The sequence below is a fragment of the Eptesicus fuscus genome, chromosome 24 (genome assembly GCF_027574615.1).
Source record: "Eptesicus fuscus isolate TK198812 chromosome 24, DD_ASM_mEF_20220401, whole genome shotgun sequence".
In the NCBI taxonomy this organism is placed as follows: domain Eukaryota; kingdom Metazoa; phylum Chordata; class Mammalia; order Chiroptera; family Vespertilionidae; genus Eptesicus; species Eptesicus fuscus.
This window is the reverse complement of record NC_072496.1, coordinates 2,129,257-2,147,217: the sequence shown is the minus strand read 5'-3', so window position 1 is coordinate 2,147,217 and position 17,961 is coordinate 2,129,257. Positions and strand designations below refer to the sequence as shown.

Genomic DNA, 17,961 nt, shown 5'->3' with positions numbered 1-17,961 from the left:
ATTCTTTCTTTCCCCGCGAGATGTCACTTACATGTGATAATCCCACCTGCTGACCTGGCTAGCCCTCAACATTCAACTCTATAGTTTAGAATCCAATGTTGATTGTCCCATGGGCAGCTGAGCCCTCCTGTGCCCAAGTCAAAAGTTGAGATGTTCCTCTCAAGGAGCTCTTTCTACTGCCCTGTACCACCTTACCAAAAGTCACCTCCCTTTACCTGCTCCCTTATGAAAAAAAAAAAAATCCTATATTAGTATAATAAAAGGCTAATACGCAAATTGTCCCCCCGACCAAGAGTTCGACCAGGGGGCGGGACCGGCCGGCCAACCACCTGCGGCCCCTCCTCCTGGCTGGCCTGATCAGCCGAGATGGGGGTGGACAGACCAGACCCAACCCATACACAAATTTGTGCACTGGGCCTCTAGTTTAAAATAAACATGTGAGTCCCTTGACGATTACTCTGACACCCAACACTCAGTAACGTTACCTGTGTTTGCTACCACCAAAATGCATCCCAGCTCTGTCCTCTATTCTGCATCACTTCAGCCATCACTTTGGCCCAGTCTCCACCTAAAATTCTCCCCCTTCCTCAGTAGAATCCATGATAGTTCTCAGGGATTGTTTGGTCTTCAAGTCAATTCACTCAAAAATTGCAGACATCCCTGGCCAGCTGGCTCAGTGGTAGGAACACTGGCCCACAGAACAAGGGTCCCTGTTTCAATTCCCAGTCAAGGGCACATTATTTGGTTGTAGGTTGGATCCTATGCCCAAGTTGGGGCATGTTTAGGAGGCAACCAGTCCATATGTCTCTCTCACACTGATGTTCCTCTCTCTCTCACTCTCTCTCTCTCTCTTCCCCTTCTCCCTCATATCCACTCTTTCTCTAAAGATCAATGGGAAAAATATCCTCGGGTGATGATTAAAACAAATCAAAGACAAATGAAAAGGGGGAAAGTCCTACGTAAGAAGGAGCTAAGTATTCAGGTCAGTTTCAACTCACCTTGTCCACGAGCGCAGGAGACCCACAGGGTGAGGATGACCTTGACTAGGAACAGCATGGTGGGGCTCCCCGGGTGTGGTAACACAGATCGTCCAGCGCTGCTGTTTGGGGTATATGAGCTGATACCAAGTGTGGCTCTGAATTTAAGTGAAAGTACCGGGAAGCTAGTTGACTGAGATCACTCAGTATATATCAAATTTCAAAGAGTTTTGCTAATGCCCTCAATTCCCATGAATAATTTCAAATCCCTAATTTGTTCTTATCCAACGTTCCTTGGAGAATTATAAATTGGCTCCAAAACTCTAATTTTTAAATGAATCACTTCTTGAGAATGGGTGAGGTTCTTTCTCAACCAAGAGATTCACCTGGGAATAGCTCTGACTGCATGTCCCTGTGACTGTCTCTTGTTCTCTCGTTGCTCTCACCCAACTGCAGTCCTTAGGGGTCTATGGACACCAGCCAGTGTGTCCACACAGTGTACGGTCCTGTCTGTAGGGCAGCACTGATTTTTTTGTAAACTCACAAAAGACCACACCACCAAGTCCAAGGATTCCGCACATACAATGGTTTTCATATGTTTTGTTTTTAGAGAGACATGGAGGCAGTGGAAGAGAAATATAGAAACATCCATGAAGAGAGAGAAACATCTATCTCTGTCTCCTGCACGCCCCCTACTGGAGAATGAGCTCATAACCAGGGCATGTGTCCTGACCCTGAATGAACTGGTTCTCTTGGTGCATGGTGTGATGTCCAACCAGCTGAGACACCCTGGCTGGGCTGAGGCTCCTTTCATTTGAGGACACAACATATTCAGAGACATGCTGTGGAGAAAATGGGAAGAGTAAAGGCTAACGCAACTGAGAACTAGTTTGGCTAATACACTTCTGCTCAAATACTAATTGGAGACTAGTTACCACAGAGCTTCCATTGGACAGGACTTGGATTTGTTTTTATGTGCTTTCAGAATAGGTTATGAGAAAATAAAAATTCAGTTCCCATATTTACTTCAGATCAGAGAAATTGTTCATTGACCAGATTAAGATTTGTAGCTCTAAAATAACTGATTATTTTTGTCAAATACAAGAGCAAAGCTTCATCTCTGTCAAGCAGTTCAAACCCTGAAGGTGCAAACAATGAAAACTGCCCTTCATCCTCACAAGTCTTCTTCAGTCCACGATTCACCTCTGAATACAGTAAGAGAATGTAGGGAAGGGGAGACGGGGGGGAGGGGGAGAGAGAGAGAGAACATCGATGTGAGAGAGACACATCAATTGTTTGCATCCTGCACATCCTCCAATTGGGACAGTGATCCAACCTGCAACTCAGGCGCATGCCCTTGACCAGGAACAGCTAATGTACATCACCTGTGTGGGTGGCAAACATCCCAGAGTCAGAGCCAAGGCCCTGGGGTCACACTACCGGGTCTACCTGATGAGCTCTGTGACCTTGGACAGGGGTGCCTGACCTTCCCTTCCCCTCAGCTTCCTGGTGTGTGAGGAGGAGCAGCTGCCTGCTGAGGAGCTGTGAGGGCCCACAGACCGGGGCGGAGAACAGGACTCGGCCCACGTTGATGATGTACATCAGCTCTTTCGATAACTTCATCGTCTTATGTTGACCTAAACTCATCATTAGGTTGAAGCTTTATTTGTCCGTAAAGGAAAGGTTATTATTAGTGCTTATTTCTTCTACTTTCAGATCCATGTGTGATATCAGAAAAAAGCATGAGTGAAAAGAACATACAGTTAAAAGGGAAAGATGACAAAACCTATTATGTAAAAACAGGGGATATCATTGAATTTGTGTGCAAATCGGGACACAAGGCGGTGACGTCAGAGGAGTCATTTCAAGCCGTGTGTCTGGAAGGGACAGTGGGGTTCCCCAGGTGTGAATGAAGAATCCCTGTTGCCCCAAATGTGTGGCCAGTCCCACCTACTGCTCCTCCTGCCTCAAAGCTTGCCAGTCTTCTGGCATTTCCTGCTCATTCCCACTATATTGCAAAGGACGTAAAAGCAGTATGTTAGCCTCCTTCTCAACTTAATCTTCTCCCAACATTGCTAACGCAACTATATCATCGCTTACACTCGTACCAAGACAATAATTCTTCACCGTCGTGGGATTAGACTCCTTGCCAAGAGAGCAATAAACGGCAAGGGAGTAACGGTGTGGCTTTCTGCCTATTGAGTCGGAGGTTTACACAAACAAAACACAGGAGCTTAGAATATACTGGGGAAAATAGTGCAATCAAAAATTACATGTCAAAATGTCCTTTCTGGTGTGGTTCAGTGGTCAGAGCATTGGCCCAAGGACCAAAGGTCTGGGGTTCAGTTCCTGGTCAATGGTGTGTACCTGGGTGGCAGGTTCTAACCCCATCCCAGTCAAGACTTGTGCAGAACACAAGCAATCGATGTGTCTCTCTCACATTTCTCTCTCTCTCTCTCTCTCTCTGTCTCTCTCTCTCTTTTCTTTCTTCCCTCCCTTCCACTCTCTCTCAAAAGTCAATGGAAAAAATATCCTCAGGTGAGGATAACAACTGTGCCTCTATAATATACATTCAAATAATAAGTGGAAATAACCACTTTACTGGAGTCTCTTACTGGTGTCACAAGTGAACCATGGACTGAAGAGGACTTGTTGTGAGGAAGAGGGGCAGTTGTCATGGTTTCCATCTGCGGGGTTTGAACTGTTTGATGGAGTTGAAACCCGGCTCTTCCATTTGACAAAAATAATCAGTTATTTAAAAGTTGCAAATGTTAAACTATCTGGTCCATGAACAATTTTCCTGATGCTAATAGACATAGCAACTGAATTTTTATTTTCTCAGAACCCATGCTGAAAGCACATAAAAACAAATCCAAGTCCCATCCAATGGAAGCTCTGGGACAACTAGTCTCCAATTAGTATTTGAGCAGAAGCGTATTAGCCAAACTAGTTCTCTGGTTGGGTTAGCCTTCACTCTTCCCATTTTCTCCACGGCATGCCTCTGAAGATGTTGTATCCTCAAATGAAAGGAGACTCAGCCCAGCCAGGGTGTCTCAGCTGGTTGGACATCACACCATGCACCAAGAGAACCAGTTCATTCAGGGTCAGGACACATGCCCTGGTTATGGGCTCATTCCCCAGTTGGGGGCGTGCAGGAGGGAGAAGGTAGATGTTTCTCTCTCCTTGTAGATGTTTCTCTCTCATCATGGATGTTTCTATCTCTCTCTCCCTCTTCCTCCTTCTCTCTCTAAAAGGAAATAAAACATGTGAAAAATACTGAATGTGAAGAATGTGCTGAAATCCTTGGACTTGGTGGTGTGGTCTGTTGTGAGTTTACCCAAAAAAAAAAAAATCAGTGCTGGCCTACAGACAGGACCGTACACTGTGTGGACACACTGGCTGGTGTCCATAGACCCCTAAGGACTGCAGTCGGGTGAGAGCAATGAGAGGACAAGAGACAGTCACAGGGACATGGAGTCAGAGCTATTCCCACGTGAACCTCCTGGTTGAGAAAGAACCTCACCCATTCTCAAGAAGTGTTTAAAAATTCGTGTTTTATATCACTTTTGCAGCCAGCCTTACAATAACTGTCCCTAAGGAAAGCTGTAAGTACGTGTCAGGGAATGAAGTCAAGAAATGATTGTGAAATAATTCATAAAAATTTACAGATATTCCAAAACTCTGATATTTGATATCCACCGAGTGACCTCATTCAACTAGCATCCTGGTATTTCACTTAAATCCAGGGTCTCACTCACACTTGGTAACGGCTCCTGAAGCAGATTTGAAACCCCAAACAGCAGCGCTGGACCATCTGTGCTAACACACCACGGGGAGCCCAGCCATGCTGTTACTAGTCAAGGTCATCCTCACCCTGTGGGTCTCCTGGGCTCGTGGACAAGGTGAGTTGAAACTGATGGGAATATTTAGCTTCTTCTTAAGTAGGATTTTACCTTTATCATTTGTCATTTTTTTTTTCAATCCTCAATCTTTCAATCCTCTCTCCATTGATCTTTAGAGAGAGAGTGGCAAGGACGGCAAGGGAGAGAAAGAGAGAGGGAAAAAAGGGTGAAGGAGAGGCAGAGAGAGAGATTGATGTGAGAGGGACACATGGACTGGTTGCCTCTCACACAAGCCCCAACCAGGGTCCGGGATGGAAACTGCCACTGAGACATGTGCCCTTGACCAGGAGTGGAACCCACCGGCTAGGACTATTTGAGGGTCATTTACCACAACTTTGGTCTCTGCATTCATTAAGGGACAATCTCTGACAATAAGTCATTTGCAGGAATGATGAAAAGTACCAAGACCTGATAAATAAAAACCACCTTTGGCCCAATTCATCCATCCCTGTGCAAACTGGATGTTTCTACTGATTCACAACATGGAGTGCCAATATGGAATTATTATTCTTATTTCAAATCTTAATGATGGCTTCTAACAGTAGGAAAAATGTGGCCTCACACGTTTGTACAATCTCAGCTGTTACTATTTTAGATAGAGGCACCTGCCCTGGCAATGTTTGAACAGCACTGTTTGCTTTAATGGAGATGATGAGAGTAGGGAATTACAATTTGTCAAGGGATTTATGCCCACTGCTTGAAAGCAGCCACCAAACGTTCTTCTTTTCCTAATTAATTTAACAAAATTCTCCCAATAGTATTTGGTTGGTCTCTTAGGGAAACTTGTGTTTTTATATGTGTCTCATAGCTTTTGACTTCAAACATTGGTGTTAAGTTTAGCTATACTACGAAGTGAAAACTAAGATATGTAGACTGGACTGCAATAGTAACATGAAAATCTGATAGATATAGCAGATTAAAATGTGAGAGAAAATAAATGTATATTTTATTTTAAAATATAGTTTATTGACTTCAGAGTAGAAGGAGAGGGATAGAGAATAGAAACATCAATGATGAGAAAGAATCCTTGATCGACTCCTGGGAATCAAGCCTCCAACCCAGGCATGTGCTCTGACCAGGAATTGAACCATGATTTCTTGCTTCCTAGGTTAATACTCAACTAACTCCCAAGCCACACCAGTCTGGCAAAAAAAAAAAAAAAAGAACATTTTTCAGGTTCATTTGAGGTTAATGTCAATTAACATTAAACTCTGGAGACATATTTTACTTAACACGTGTGTCTAGAAGGTCACATATATTTTCTACTAGTTTTAATATAATACTTGCTAATCTATACTAATAAGAGGGTAATATGCAAATTGGTCAGGATGCCCACACAGTAACAACCAAACAGCAGGCTGCGTGGGGCGACCAGGCTGGCAGGGGGGTTAGTGAGGGATGACCAAACGACCAAACAGTAGGCTGCGTGGGGTGACCAGGCTGGCAGGGGGGCAGTGAAGGGTGACCAGGCCAGCAGAGGGGGGCAGTTGGGGGTGACCAGGCTGGCGATGGGAGCAGTAAGGGGCAACCAGGCCAGCAGGAGGGACAGTTGGGGGCAACCAAGATGGCAGGGTGGGGGGCAGTTAGGGGTGACCAGGCCAGCAGGGGGGGCAGTTGGGGGTTACCAGGCCAGTGGGGAGGGTGGCACAGTTGGAGGAAATCAGGCCAGCAGGGAGGCAGTTAGAGGTGATCAGGCTGGCAGGGGGGTCAGTTAGGGGCAATCAGGCAGGCAGGCACATGAGCAGTTAGTAGCCGGGATTGTGAGAGGGATGTCCAACTGCCGGTTCAGGCCCGATCCCCAGGATCAGGCCTAAACTGGCAGTCAGACATTCCTCGAGGGATCCTGTATTGGAGAGGGTACAAGTTGGGCTGAGGGGACGAATTTTGTGCACTGGGCCTCTAGTACATATATATATAAGGACAGGGTGCTCATTTGAATGCCCTTTTGTTCTTTGGGAAGAACAAAAACATGATGTTCACTTTATTCTCATGTCCTTGATGATGTTTATGTGATTTCTGCTTAATTCACGTTCTTTTACTTTGCAGAAATAGCATGTGAACCGCCAAGAATTGCAAACAGTCACTACATTCCTGAAAGGGCCAATTACGGACTGGGACAAGCAATCACATACTACTGTAAAAGTGGCTTTCTCCCTTCCACCCGGGGAAATATTGCAAAATGTACTGACAAAGGCTGGGATCCTCCTCCAAGATGTAGCTGTAAGTTCCCTCCACATCTTGACCTGCTTCTTAATTCTGAAATTACTTCGCTTAAACTTAAAAATAAGGGGGATCTGCCTGGCCAATATGGCTCAGTGGTTGAGCATTGACCTGTGAACTAAGAGCTCATGGCTCAATGTTTGGTCAAGGTACATGTCCAGTTTGGTGGCTCAGTCCCCAGTGTGGGGCATATAGGAGGCAGCAGATCAATTATTCTCTGTGTTCATTGATATTTCTCTCTTCTCTCTCTCTCTCTCTCTCTCTCTCTCTCTCTCTCTCTCTCTCTCTCTCCTTCCCCTCTCCCTTCCTCTCTAAAGTCAATTTAAAAAATTAAAAAATAAAGGGGACCTAAGAAGTCCAAATCATTGCCTCACTGAGAAGGTAAAGCATAGGGCTTCAAGGCAGTCTTTAATTTCCAAAGTGTCCAATTCTAATTAAGATTAAAACCACATTTTTGTTAATAAAAACATAATTTTTTGTTATTTAGTGTTAAATATGTGATGTGTATGTACGAATATATATTTCTCTCACTAATACTCTAATATGTGAATTAGAACACTGGGTAAGAGCACTACCAGTCAACACCGAGTACATTAGATATTGATGTCTGGGTAACAAACGCCCCTGAACACACTGCCTCATACAACAGCCCCCCGTGTGTCAGTGTTGGCGGGGTCAGCATTTGGGAGCCGCTTAGCTGCCTGGTTCTGGGTCGCTCCCTGCTGCTGCCTGGGATGCTGCCCAGGGCGTGTGCAGGAGCCTCTGCATCCGTCCACCTGGGCGTCTCCATCGGTGGCCTGAGTGGAGGGAACCCTCCCCAGAGCGAGTGACCTGAGGGCCGTGGAGGCGCCTCCAGAGCATTGATGACCTGGTCACACCCGGTCCCCTCAGCCACGTTAACTCTTCAGAAGAGCTTCCCTAAGTCAGGCCTCACTCAAGGGAGGGGCACGGGGCTCCCTTGTATGAGGGGGAAGGAATGTGGGAGACATTGTGTACCTTCTAAAGCCATCCCCTGTCACACATGCCCCTCAGTCCACAGGGAATTTTATTCCTGGGGGGCTGCCCCTTTCCCAGTGTTTTCTGTCTCTACAATCTCATTGCTGTTCCTTGTATATCAGTTCATTGTCAAAGGGGCCCCCACTTAAGCTGGATCTTCCATGGGTGACAAAGGAAATGATACACATAACAGGTCAATGACTCAGTGTTCACTCAAGGCCAAGGCCAAATGAATGTGGACAGTCAGGTGCCTTAAAGAGGAGGCCATGACCACGTGACACAGACCTCAGTGTGCATAACAATGACAAGGAGAGTGATGATTTATGTAGATAAAATATCATTTAAATAATCATTGTGTAGATGATGATTCAATATTTGTCTATATTGTGAAATGATCAGGGAACAAGTGTTATTCACATCATCTGAAGATTATAATTTTTCTTGTCCTAGAAAGCCTAATGCAATGAGTGTAATTATGGACATATGAGAATCTAATTCATCAGTGAAACAAGGTATCTCTCATTACATTTATATTAAGGTAAAACATTACTTATCCTGTGTTTTGTTTGTTTTAATTGCTAGTAAATCCCTGTGAATTTCCAGAAATAAAGCATGGACGCCTATACAAGGAAGATAAATATAAATCACACTTCCCAGTATCGGTAGGACAATGGTTTTACTATTCCTGTGATGAAAACTATGTGACTCCTTCTGAAGATTTCTGGGATTATGTTACTTGCACACAAGATGGATGGACCCCGGAAGTGCCCTGCCGCAGTGAGTAAACCTCTCTGTCCTGTGTATATAGAAATAGTTCAGAGTTCAGAGAGCAAAACATGAGCACCGCTAAGCCTGTGTGAGAAAAATACGGGCAAGGGAAGAGTTCTATGAGCAGAAAGACCAATATAGATATTTTCTTTCATGACAGGCCCCTCATTAAAAACATGGGAGATGAACAAAGACTTTATAACGATGTTGGTATCATTTATTCATAGTTTAATTGTGAAAACCACAGATAAATCATCTTTAACCTTGGTTTTTCTTTCTCAAACACATTTACTAGCAACTTCCGTTTTACTTAAGCTGCATGTTGGGATGCTTATGCCTTCTGGTTTAAAGATGGTAAAGATGATTTTTAATTCATGACTATGACTACATTTATTCTTTTTTATGATTCTTGTGTAATTTTCAGGAAAGTGTATTTTCAATTATTCGGAACATCCACATTCTCCACCTCAAGAACAAACATATTTACAGGGACAGTCCATCAATGTTACCTGCCCTCGGGGCTACAGTCTCCCAAACCCACAGAGAACAGTGACATGTACGGAGAATGGCTGGTCCTCGCCTCCCACATGCATCCGTAAGTGAACCACCCTGATATCCAGTCCATTGGGGATTTTCTAAAACCAGACATATCCCTGTGGAAAGTTTAATGTGTCAACTCTCAAGGTGAATGGGCCACGCCTTCTTGGCTTTAAAACAAAGGCCTACTCCATTTCCTGTTCCAAATGTGTTTGCAAAGTTTTAAATTTTTGATAACGAATAGGTCGTTAATTTATTGTAGTATGTGACAGTGAGCAATAAGGCATGAGTATTGTGAAATAATGTTAAGTGAAACAGAGACTAAGATCACGTACTATATGTGTTCATTGGAGAAGCATTGAAAATGTCTTTTAAATTAAAAATAAATGCACTGCTTGCCCAATGTCACATATACACTGAGTAGCCAGATTATTATGATCTCTGAACGCATAATAATCTGGCCACTCAGTGTGTGTGTGTGTGTGTGTGTGTGTGTGTGTGTGTGTGTATACACATATATATATATTAGAGGCTCGGTGCATGAATTCGTGCATGGGTGGGGTCCGGCCAGCCTGGCCAGGGAAAGGGGACATGGGCAGTTGGCTGGCCTGCCTGCTGGTTGAACTCCTGGTCAAGGGGACAATTTGCATATTAGCCTTTAATTATATAGGATGTACACTGAGTGGCCAGATGATTATGCATTCAGAGATCATCATCATCTGGCCACTCAGCGTACATCAGGATATATTAGAGCTGATCTTTAATTGAAGTCTTCTTATATGTGTTTATCAAAGCAGTGATCACTGATTTGAACTGGGAATTCAGGAATCTACTGAACCCTTAAAGGAGTGTCTTTGTCCAGCTTTGCCTCCGCCTGGTACACGGGTTGAAATACTTACATTAATTCACTCAATCTAAGAACATTTATAGATATTTTAAAAAATAAGACTATTTTCAAGAAAAACTAAACTATATGCTACAGAAAGTGGGCAAATTGACTTAAAAAGCACAAAAGAGATATCCGTTCTTACATTTTTTAAGCATGGCTTTCTATTTCATGGACTCCCTTTAGTGAAAAAGCTGTACCCTTTGCAATGCATTTTTAAAATCAATGTGGAGAAACTTTCAATTCTGGGAATCATTAGGGAAAGGAGGGTGTTTGATATAAATACATGGATCCTGTATCCAAGGACTACAGTCTTTCTCTAAGACTCACACTCTTAGTGGCAGTATGTCTGCTACATAAATACATACATCACCTCTTACATTCACAAGTGGTGTTGTCCTTCAAATGATAGCATCGTATCATGATAGTAGTGTAATGTAGTAACAGCCAGTGCCATACTCACAGTTAAAACTAGGTCAGACCAAAGGTTTCTAACCTACATTTAGAGGTTTTGAATGATTGGAAAAAGTATGGGTAAGGAAATCCATTCTTCATGTCATACAACTCATCCAGCTCAAAATAACACTAACTCAGATACTTTTCACCTGATACTTCACTTAGCCACACACCGATGGTAAAGTTTAGTATTGCCAGGATGCTATTTTCTTAGTTGGATTCTATATGATATGGCATTAGAAATACAATGGTCACCTTTATTTTGCTTCAGAACATTGTGACATGCCAATATTTGAGAATGCCACAGCCATATTCACTGGAAAACCTTTTCGACCCAATGATATGTTGGACTACCAATGCCTGGATGGCTATGAAAACAGAGATGGAAGCAAAATGGGCTCCATGGTGTGTGGTGAGGACGGCTGGCTCCACTTGCCAACCTGCTTTAGTAAGTGTTTTGATTCCAGCATTTCCTTTTCCAGGAATTGAAAAGTCTACATGTATGGAGTCCTCGCTTGAGTGTAGGGATCTAAGGCATTTTGAACAAAATGGTGGATACAAGGTTTAAAATGCAAAATAGGGATAATACTTCTTATGCAGCTTTATGGAAATAGTTTTCAATAAGACTACAGTTTTCTCTTCAACAGTTAAAATGCTCTTTTTCAGAATCTGCAGACAAGTGTGGGCCTCCTCCAGTGATTAGCAATGGAGACATCACCTCCTTCACATTAAAAGTGTATCCTCCGTGGTCAAGAGTGAAATACCAATGCCAGGCCTACTATAAATTTCAGGGTCCTAAATATGTAACCTGTAGTTATGGAAAGTGGTCCGAACCCCCGAGATGCATAGGTAAGTTTTCAAAAATCTTCTGGATCCTGAGACCATGAGGGTGATGTTTATGAGCTCACATGAGGTCTACTAGTCATGGAGTCAGAGACTACAACTGTGCTCACCAACAGCTCTCCTGCTCAATGTTTCACATTGGAGACTCATGTGTAGGGCTATGAGCTTGGAGAATTCCTATGTGAACATTGAAAGATGGTCCTTTAAATAGGAACAATCAGAGAGGCTCATTCTGATACACAAACTGACCCCACAGTGGACCATACTATTCTTGACTCATCCTCTCCTGTGTATGTGTCCCCTTCTGTGGGAGATTATAACAACCCCAGTAAGTCCAGGACCGAAATCAAAGTTACCATACCCAAGTCAGAATAGTCTATAAATAGCTCCAAACTAGGTTATATGGAAAAGAAAGTATTGAATTTCCAAGGTAAGTTCTAAATCTCAAGTTTAGATGATTGAGTAGATGGACAAGTCTAAGATATGTCTCCCAGCACAAGACTTGTTCCTCCCACGAAGAATAGGAAACAATGTCCATTTTCTGGGGACATAACATCAGTTCTGTGACAGAGCTAAGACTGTATTTGAGTCTTGGAATTGAAATAAGCAGAGAGCATTTACGAAGATCATCAAAGGCAACATCCAACATCTTGTAAAAAATTACACAGACATATGGTATATTAAAGCAAGGAGGTAAATTTTGCTTGGAGTAGTAAAGTTAAAAAGGAAAGATCAGACAAAGTGTTTTGGTAGGTGTGTGGAACTCACATAATATATACATCTGAATGTACTGGGAAACATTTCAAAATTTGTGGATATCAGGAGTCATATGTGTTATTCTGTTTCTTCATGTCATAGTTAATGGGATGTGTGAACATGACATTTAGCTATGTCTAAGGCCTTATCAATTACAGTGATGGCTGAACTAGAACATAAAATACTTGCATCAAGAGAAGAGTAATAGGAGTCCATGATATCTTCAAAATTTGACATAAGAAAAGTTGAAATACTGCCATTTGCAGCAACATGGATGGACCTTGAGAATATCGTGCTAAGTGAAATAAGTCAGACAGAAAGAATATGAACCATTTATTTCACTTATATGTGGGATATAAAATTGAAACAAACAAATGAACAAACAATGAAATCTCACAGACAAAGACAACACTATAGTGGTTATCAGAGGGGAAGCGGGTGGGGCAGTAGTAGAGGGTAAAGAGGGTCAGATCTATGTCAGTGAAAGATGATTACATTTTGGGTGATGGGCACACAATGCAATATACAGATAATGTTTCATAGAATTACACATTTAAAGCCTATGTAATATTACTCACCAATATCACCCCAAAAATATAATTTTTTAAAAAGTAAATTAAAATTTTTAGCATGTATAAAGTTCTACAATGTAAGAACAGTTTACCCATAGAAAAAAGAAAAGGTCTGAAACTTTATTACAGTACTAGAGGCCTGATGCATGAAGATCCGTGCACTTGTGGGGGTCCCTCAGCCCGGCCTGCGCCCTCTCGCAGTCCAGGACCCCTCGGGGGATATCCACCTGTCGGCTTAGACCTGCTCCCCGGGGGATCAGATTTAAGCTGGCAGTCAGACATCCCTCTGGCAGCCCGGGAGACCTCGGTGGATCTGTGACTGATGGCGTAGGACCGCTGCCCACAGGGAGCAGGCCTAAACCACACTCGGACATCCATAGCACTACCGAGGAGGCAGAAGAGGCTTCAGCCACCACCACTGCACTCGCAGCCATCAGCCCAGCTTGTGGCTGAGCGGAGCGCCCCCTGTGGGATCACACTGACCACGAGGGGGCAGCTCCGGCGTTGAGCATCTGCCCCCTGGTGGTCAGTGCACATCATAGTGACCGCTCATTCCCAGTCCTTCTGCCATTCGGGACAATTTGCATAACACCCTTTTATTATATACTAGAGGCCCAGTGCAAAATCCATGCACCATTGGGGTCCCTCGGCTTTGCTAGTGGGATCGGGCCAAAACCGGTTCTCAAACATCTCCTGAGGGGTCCCAGATTGCAAGAGGGCATGGCCAGGCCGAGGGACCCCACTGGTGCATGATCGGGGCTGGGGAGGGATGCAGGAGGTTGGCCATCCAGGGAGGGAACAAGAGAGGGCTCCAGCGTATGTCCAGCCCATCTCCCTCAGTCCTGATCAGCCAGACCACAGCAGCAAGCTAACCTACCAGTAGGAGCGTCTGCCCCCTTGTGGTCAGTGCACATCATAGGGAGCATTCAAACGGCCTTAGCATATCCTACCTTATAATAGAGAAACATGCAAATTGACCGCACCTCCGCTATGCCCATGATTGGGCCTGCGAGAGGCTGGGGGCGGGACTCCGGGTGGCCTATCCGGCCATTGAGAAGACCAAGATGGCAGCGCCCAATCCTCTTAGTTCCGGGGGTCCCGGGGGCGATCGCCACCCTGGGGGGGTGTGGCTGGGCCGAGCCAGCCGCTCCCAGGGATCCCGGGGGCATGGCCAGGCCGAGCCAGGGGCTCCCAGGGGTCCGGGGGTCCCAGGGGCGATCGCCACCCTGGGGGGGGGCGTGGCCGGGCCGAGCCAGGCGCTCCTGGGGGTTCCGGGGGTCCCGGGGGCGATCACCACCCTGGGGGGGCATGGCCAAGCCGAGCCAGCCGCTCCCGGGGGTCCCCGGGCGATTGCCACCCTGGGGGGGCGTGGCAGGACTTGCCCAGCCGCTCCCGGGGTCCCCGGGGAGATTGCCACCCTGGTGGGGCGTGGCAGGACTCGCCCAGCCCCTCCCAGGGTCCCTGGGAACATTGCAGGCCTGTGGTTGCTGAGACCCAGACCAGGCCTCTGGCCACAGATTCATAGCTTTGCGGAGACCTAGGGCAGGGATCTGCCTCATCTGCAGAGAGACAGAGGTTCTGCAGTGCCCCCAAGACGTGGGTGGGCCCAGCCAGGGATCAAGGGGCATGGAAGGACTCCTGGCAGAGGGGCAAGGACCCTCACCCCTGAGGCGGGGGTTGAGGGGTGGAGCCACCTCAGTGAAGGGGTGCTGCACTGCAGGGTACTGGACTGACTGACATGATTCAGAGAAGCTCCCAGTGCTAATGGGCCTCGCTCAGGCGGCCTTCACACTTCAGAGGCAGTGACTACTGCTCCTGCCTTGACCCAAAAGCAAGCTCGCTACACCCTGCCCCATAGCAGAGCATGCCTAGGCAGTGAGTGGGAAGCCTTCCACCTGCTTCGGAGAAGGGGGGGCAGTAAAGAATGGGGGGAGAGGAAAGAATGTGGAGCATCCTCAATGAAGAGGTGCTTGAGAAAGAGGCTCGGAAGCCTGACTGGAAGGTTTGTTCTGTTTGCTGGGCTGCTGCCCCTTAGGAAGCGCAAAGAGCATGGCTCTGAGGGCTTCCTGTGTGCTGAGTCAAGTTCCACAGCCAACTGGAATTGGCCTCAGTTTCCTGGTCTGTAACATGGATGAAGCGTGTCCCAGTGCCTTCACTGAGCTTTGATGGCCAATTGAGATACTATATAAAGAAAATGAGGGAAGAAGTGAGAAAGAAAAAGGAAGGACAAGAAACACAAAAGAAAGACTGAAAGGAATCTGTAAACCCATTGTCACTTAAATAGGGAATATAGTCAATAGTGTTGTAATGATGGTATGATGCCAGGTGGGTACTAGAAATATCGGGGAACACTTTGTAAAGTATATGATTGTCTAACCACTATTCTGTAACTAATATAAAACCTGAAACCAATACAAAATAATGTTGAATGTAAAGAAATGAAAATTGGAGTGAAATTTTTATAAATTTCAAAGTTTAAATAAAAGCTGTAAAGGAAGGAAGGGGAGAATAAAAAGTGTTTTTCATTTTGCCACTTCATTAAAAAGACAGTTGTCTTTATATGGTGCTTTTATACTTTTCTAAGTCATTATCTCATTTTAATTTCCGGGCAACTTAAAGACAAGATAAGTATTCCCTCCACTATTCAAAGAAAGGAAATCTTGGTGTCTGGTCCTAATGATTCAATCGTCAAGCCCTTATTGTAAAGCAGGGTTAGTAAAATTTTCTGTGCAGGGTCATATCTATACTAATAAAAGCCTTGGGGGTGATCAGGCCAGCAGCGGAGGGTATTTGGGGGCAATCAGGCCCACAGAGGAGCAGTTAGGGGGCAATCAGGCAGGTAGGTGAGCGGTTAGGAGCCAGCGGTCCCAGATTGTGAGAGGGATGTCCAACTGCAGGATTAGGCCTGATTCCTGTGGACATCCCCCGAGGGGTCCCCTATTAGAGAGGGTGCAAGCTGGGCTGAGGGACACCCTCCCCAGTGCACGAATTTCGTGCACCGGGCCTCTAGTCATTAGTATATTACGCTTTGATTGTTTCAACCGCCGACCAGAGGACCGGACACTTAGCATATTACACTTTTATTACCTAGGAGGATATGAATGTTGCTTCCAGTTACATTGCAATAGCAACACCCTTGGCCCACGTGATGTACATTTGCTCTTTCCATTATTTCATCCTCTAAGCTCGTCATTGGGTTGAAGGTTTATTTGTTTATAAAAGGAAAGATTACTAATTGTTTTTATTTATTTCCTCTACTTTCAGATCCATGTGTGATATCAGAAAAAATCATGAGTGAGAAGAACATACGGTTAAAAGGGAAATATGACAAAACCTATTTTGTAAAAACAGGGGAGATCATCGACTTTATGTGCAAACCGGGATACAAGGCGGTGACGTCAGTGGACTCATTTCAAGCCGTGTGTCTAGAAGGGACAATGGAGTACCCCACGTGTAAATGAAGAAGCCCTGTTGACCAAATGTGTGGCCAGTCCCACATACTGCTCTTTGACTAAAAGCTTGCCAGTCTTCTGGCACTGCCTGCTCTTTCCCACTATATTCCAAAGGACAGAAGAGCAATATGTTAGCCTCCTTCTCACCTTAATCGTCTCCCAAAGATGTTAACGCAACTATATCATCGCTTACACTTGTACCAAGACAATAATTCCTCACCATCGTGGGATTAGACTCCTTGCCAATAGAGCAATAAACAGCAAGGGAGGTAAGGGTGTGGCTTTCTGCCTATTGAATCAAATCTTTTAACCAAACAAAACATGTGAGCTTAGAATATACTGTGGGAAATTGTACAATAAAAATTTACACGTTAAAAATGCCCTGTCTGGTGTGGTTCAGTGGTCAGAGCCTTGGCCTGAGGACCAGGGGTTCAATTCCTGGTCAAGGGAATGTACCTGGGTTGCAAGTTTGACCCCTGTCCCAGGTGGGGTGTGTGCAGAATGCAAGCAATCGATGTGTCTCTCTCACATCTCTCTCTCTCTCTCTCTCTCTCTCTCTCTCTCTCTCTCTCTCTCTGTGTGTGTGTGTGTGTGTGTCTCTCTCTCTACAAGGTTTTAACTGTTTGACGGAGTTCAAGCTTGGCTGTTCTGTTTGACAAAAATCATCAGTTGTTTTAAAGTTGCAAATGTTAAAATATTTCCCTGATCCTAAGTCAATATGGGAACTGAATTTCTGTTTTCTCAGAACCCATTCTGAAAGCACATGAAAACAAATCCAAGTCCCGTCCAATGGAAGCTCTGTGATAACTAGTCTCCAATTAGTATTTGAGCAGAAGTGTATTGGCCAAACTAGTTCTCAGATTAGGTTTGACTTTACGCTTCCCATGTCTCAATGTCATGCTTCTGAATGTGTGGTGCCCTCAAATGAAAGGTGCCTAGGCCGGCCAGTGTGGCTCTGTTGGTTGGACATCGTCCCATGCACCAGGAGGTCACAGGTTCATTCCAGGTGAGGGCTCATGCTAGGGTTATGGGTTCGATCCCCAGTAGGGGGCGTGCAGGAGGCAGCAGGTAGATGTTTCTCTCTCCTTGTAGATGTTTCTATCTCTCCCTCTGCCTCCTTCTCTCTCTCAAAGGAAATAAAACGTGAAAAATATTGAATGTGAAGAATGTGCTGAAATTCTTGGACTTGGTGGTGTGGTCTGTTGTGAATTTGCCCAAAAAAATCAGTGCTGCCCTACAGACAGGACCGTACACTGTGTGGACACACTGGCTGGTGTCCATAGACCCCTAAGGACTGCAGTCGGGTGAGAGCAATGAGAGGACAAGAGACAGTCACAGGGACATGCAGTCAGAGCTATTCCCACGGGAGCCTCCTGGTTGAGGAAGAACCTCCCCCATTCTCAAGAAGTGTTTAAAGATGGAAGTTTTGCATCACTTTTGGAACCAGCCATTACTGTCCCTAAGGAAAGCTGTCCAAGTACACGTCAGGGAAGTAACTCAGGAGATGATTGTGAAATCATTCTTGCAGATTTACAGACATTGCAAAACTCTTTGAACTTTGATACCTACCGAGTGGCCTCAGTCAACTAGCTTCCT

General features: G+C 45.0%; 2 protein-coding genes across 2 annotated transcripts in view; one reads left to right on the top strand and one right to left on the bottom strand.

The window, feature by feature from the left end:
- The window catches only part of LOC103301624 (complement factor H), a 24,768-nt gene extending 22,168 nt beyond the window's left edge, over positions 1 to 2,600 (bottom strand). Inside the window, exons 1-3 of the mRNA XM_054713038.1 lie at positions 2,538 to 2,600; positions 1,674 to 1,819; positions 999 to 1,135 (exon numbers count right to left, since the gene is read on the bottom strand). Of these exons, the coding sequence (XP_054569013.1) occupies positions 999 to 1,135; positions 1,674 to 1,819; positions 2,538 to 2,600 (346 nt within the window). The remainder of the gene's footprint in view (positions 1 to 998; positions 1,136 to 1,673; positions 1,820 to 2,537) is intronic.
- Positions 2,601 to 4,761: 2,161 nt separating this feature from the next.
- On the top strand, positions 4,762 to 16,725 carry LOC103303888 (complement factor H-related protein 4-like). Its single transcript, XM_054713064.1, has 7 exons — positions 4,762 to 4,879; positions 6,926 to 7,099; positions 8,678 to 8,872; positions 9,288 to 9,458; positions 11,014 to 11,190; positions 11,409 to 11,591; positions 16,178 to 16,725. The coding sequence occupies exons 1-7, from the start codon at positions 4,822 to 4,824 to the stop codon at positions 16,372 to 16,374; spliced, it is 1,155 nt and encodes a 384-aa protein (XP_054569039.1). The 5' UTR covers positions 4,762 to 4,821; the 3' UTR covers positions 16,375 to 16,725.
- The last annotated feature ends 1,236 nt before the right edge of the window (positions 16,726 to 17,961 follow it).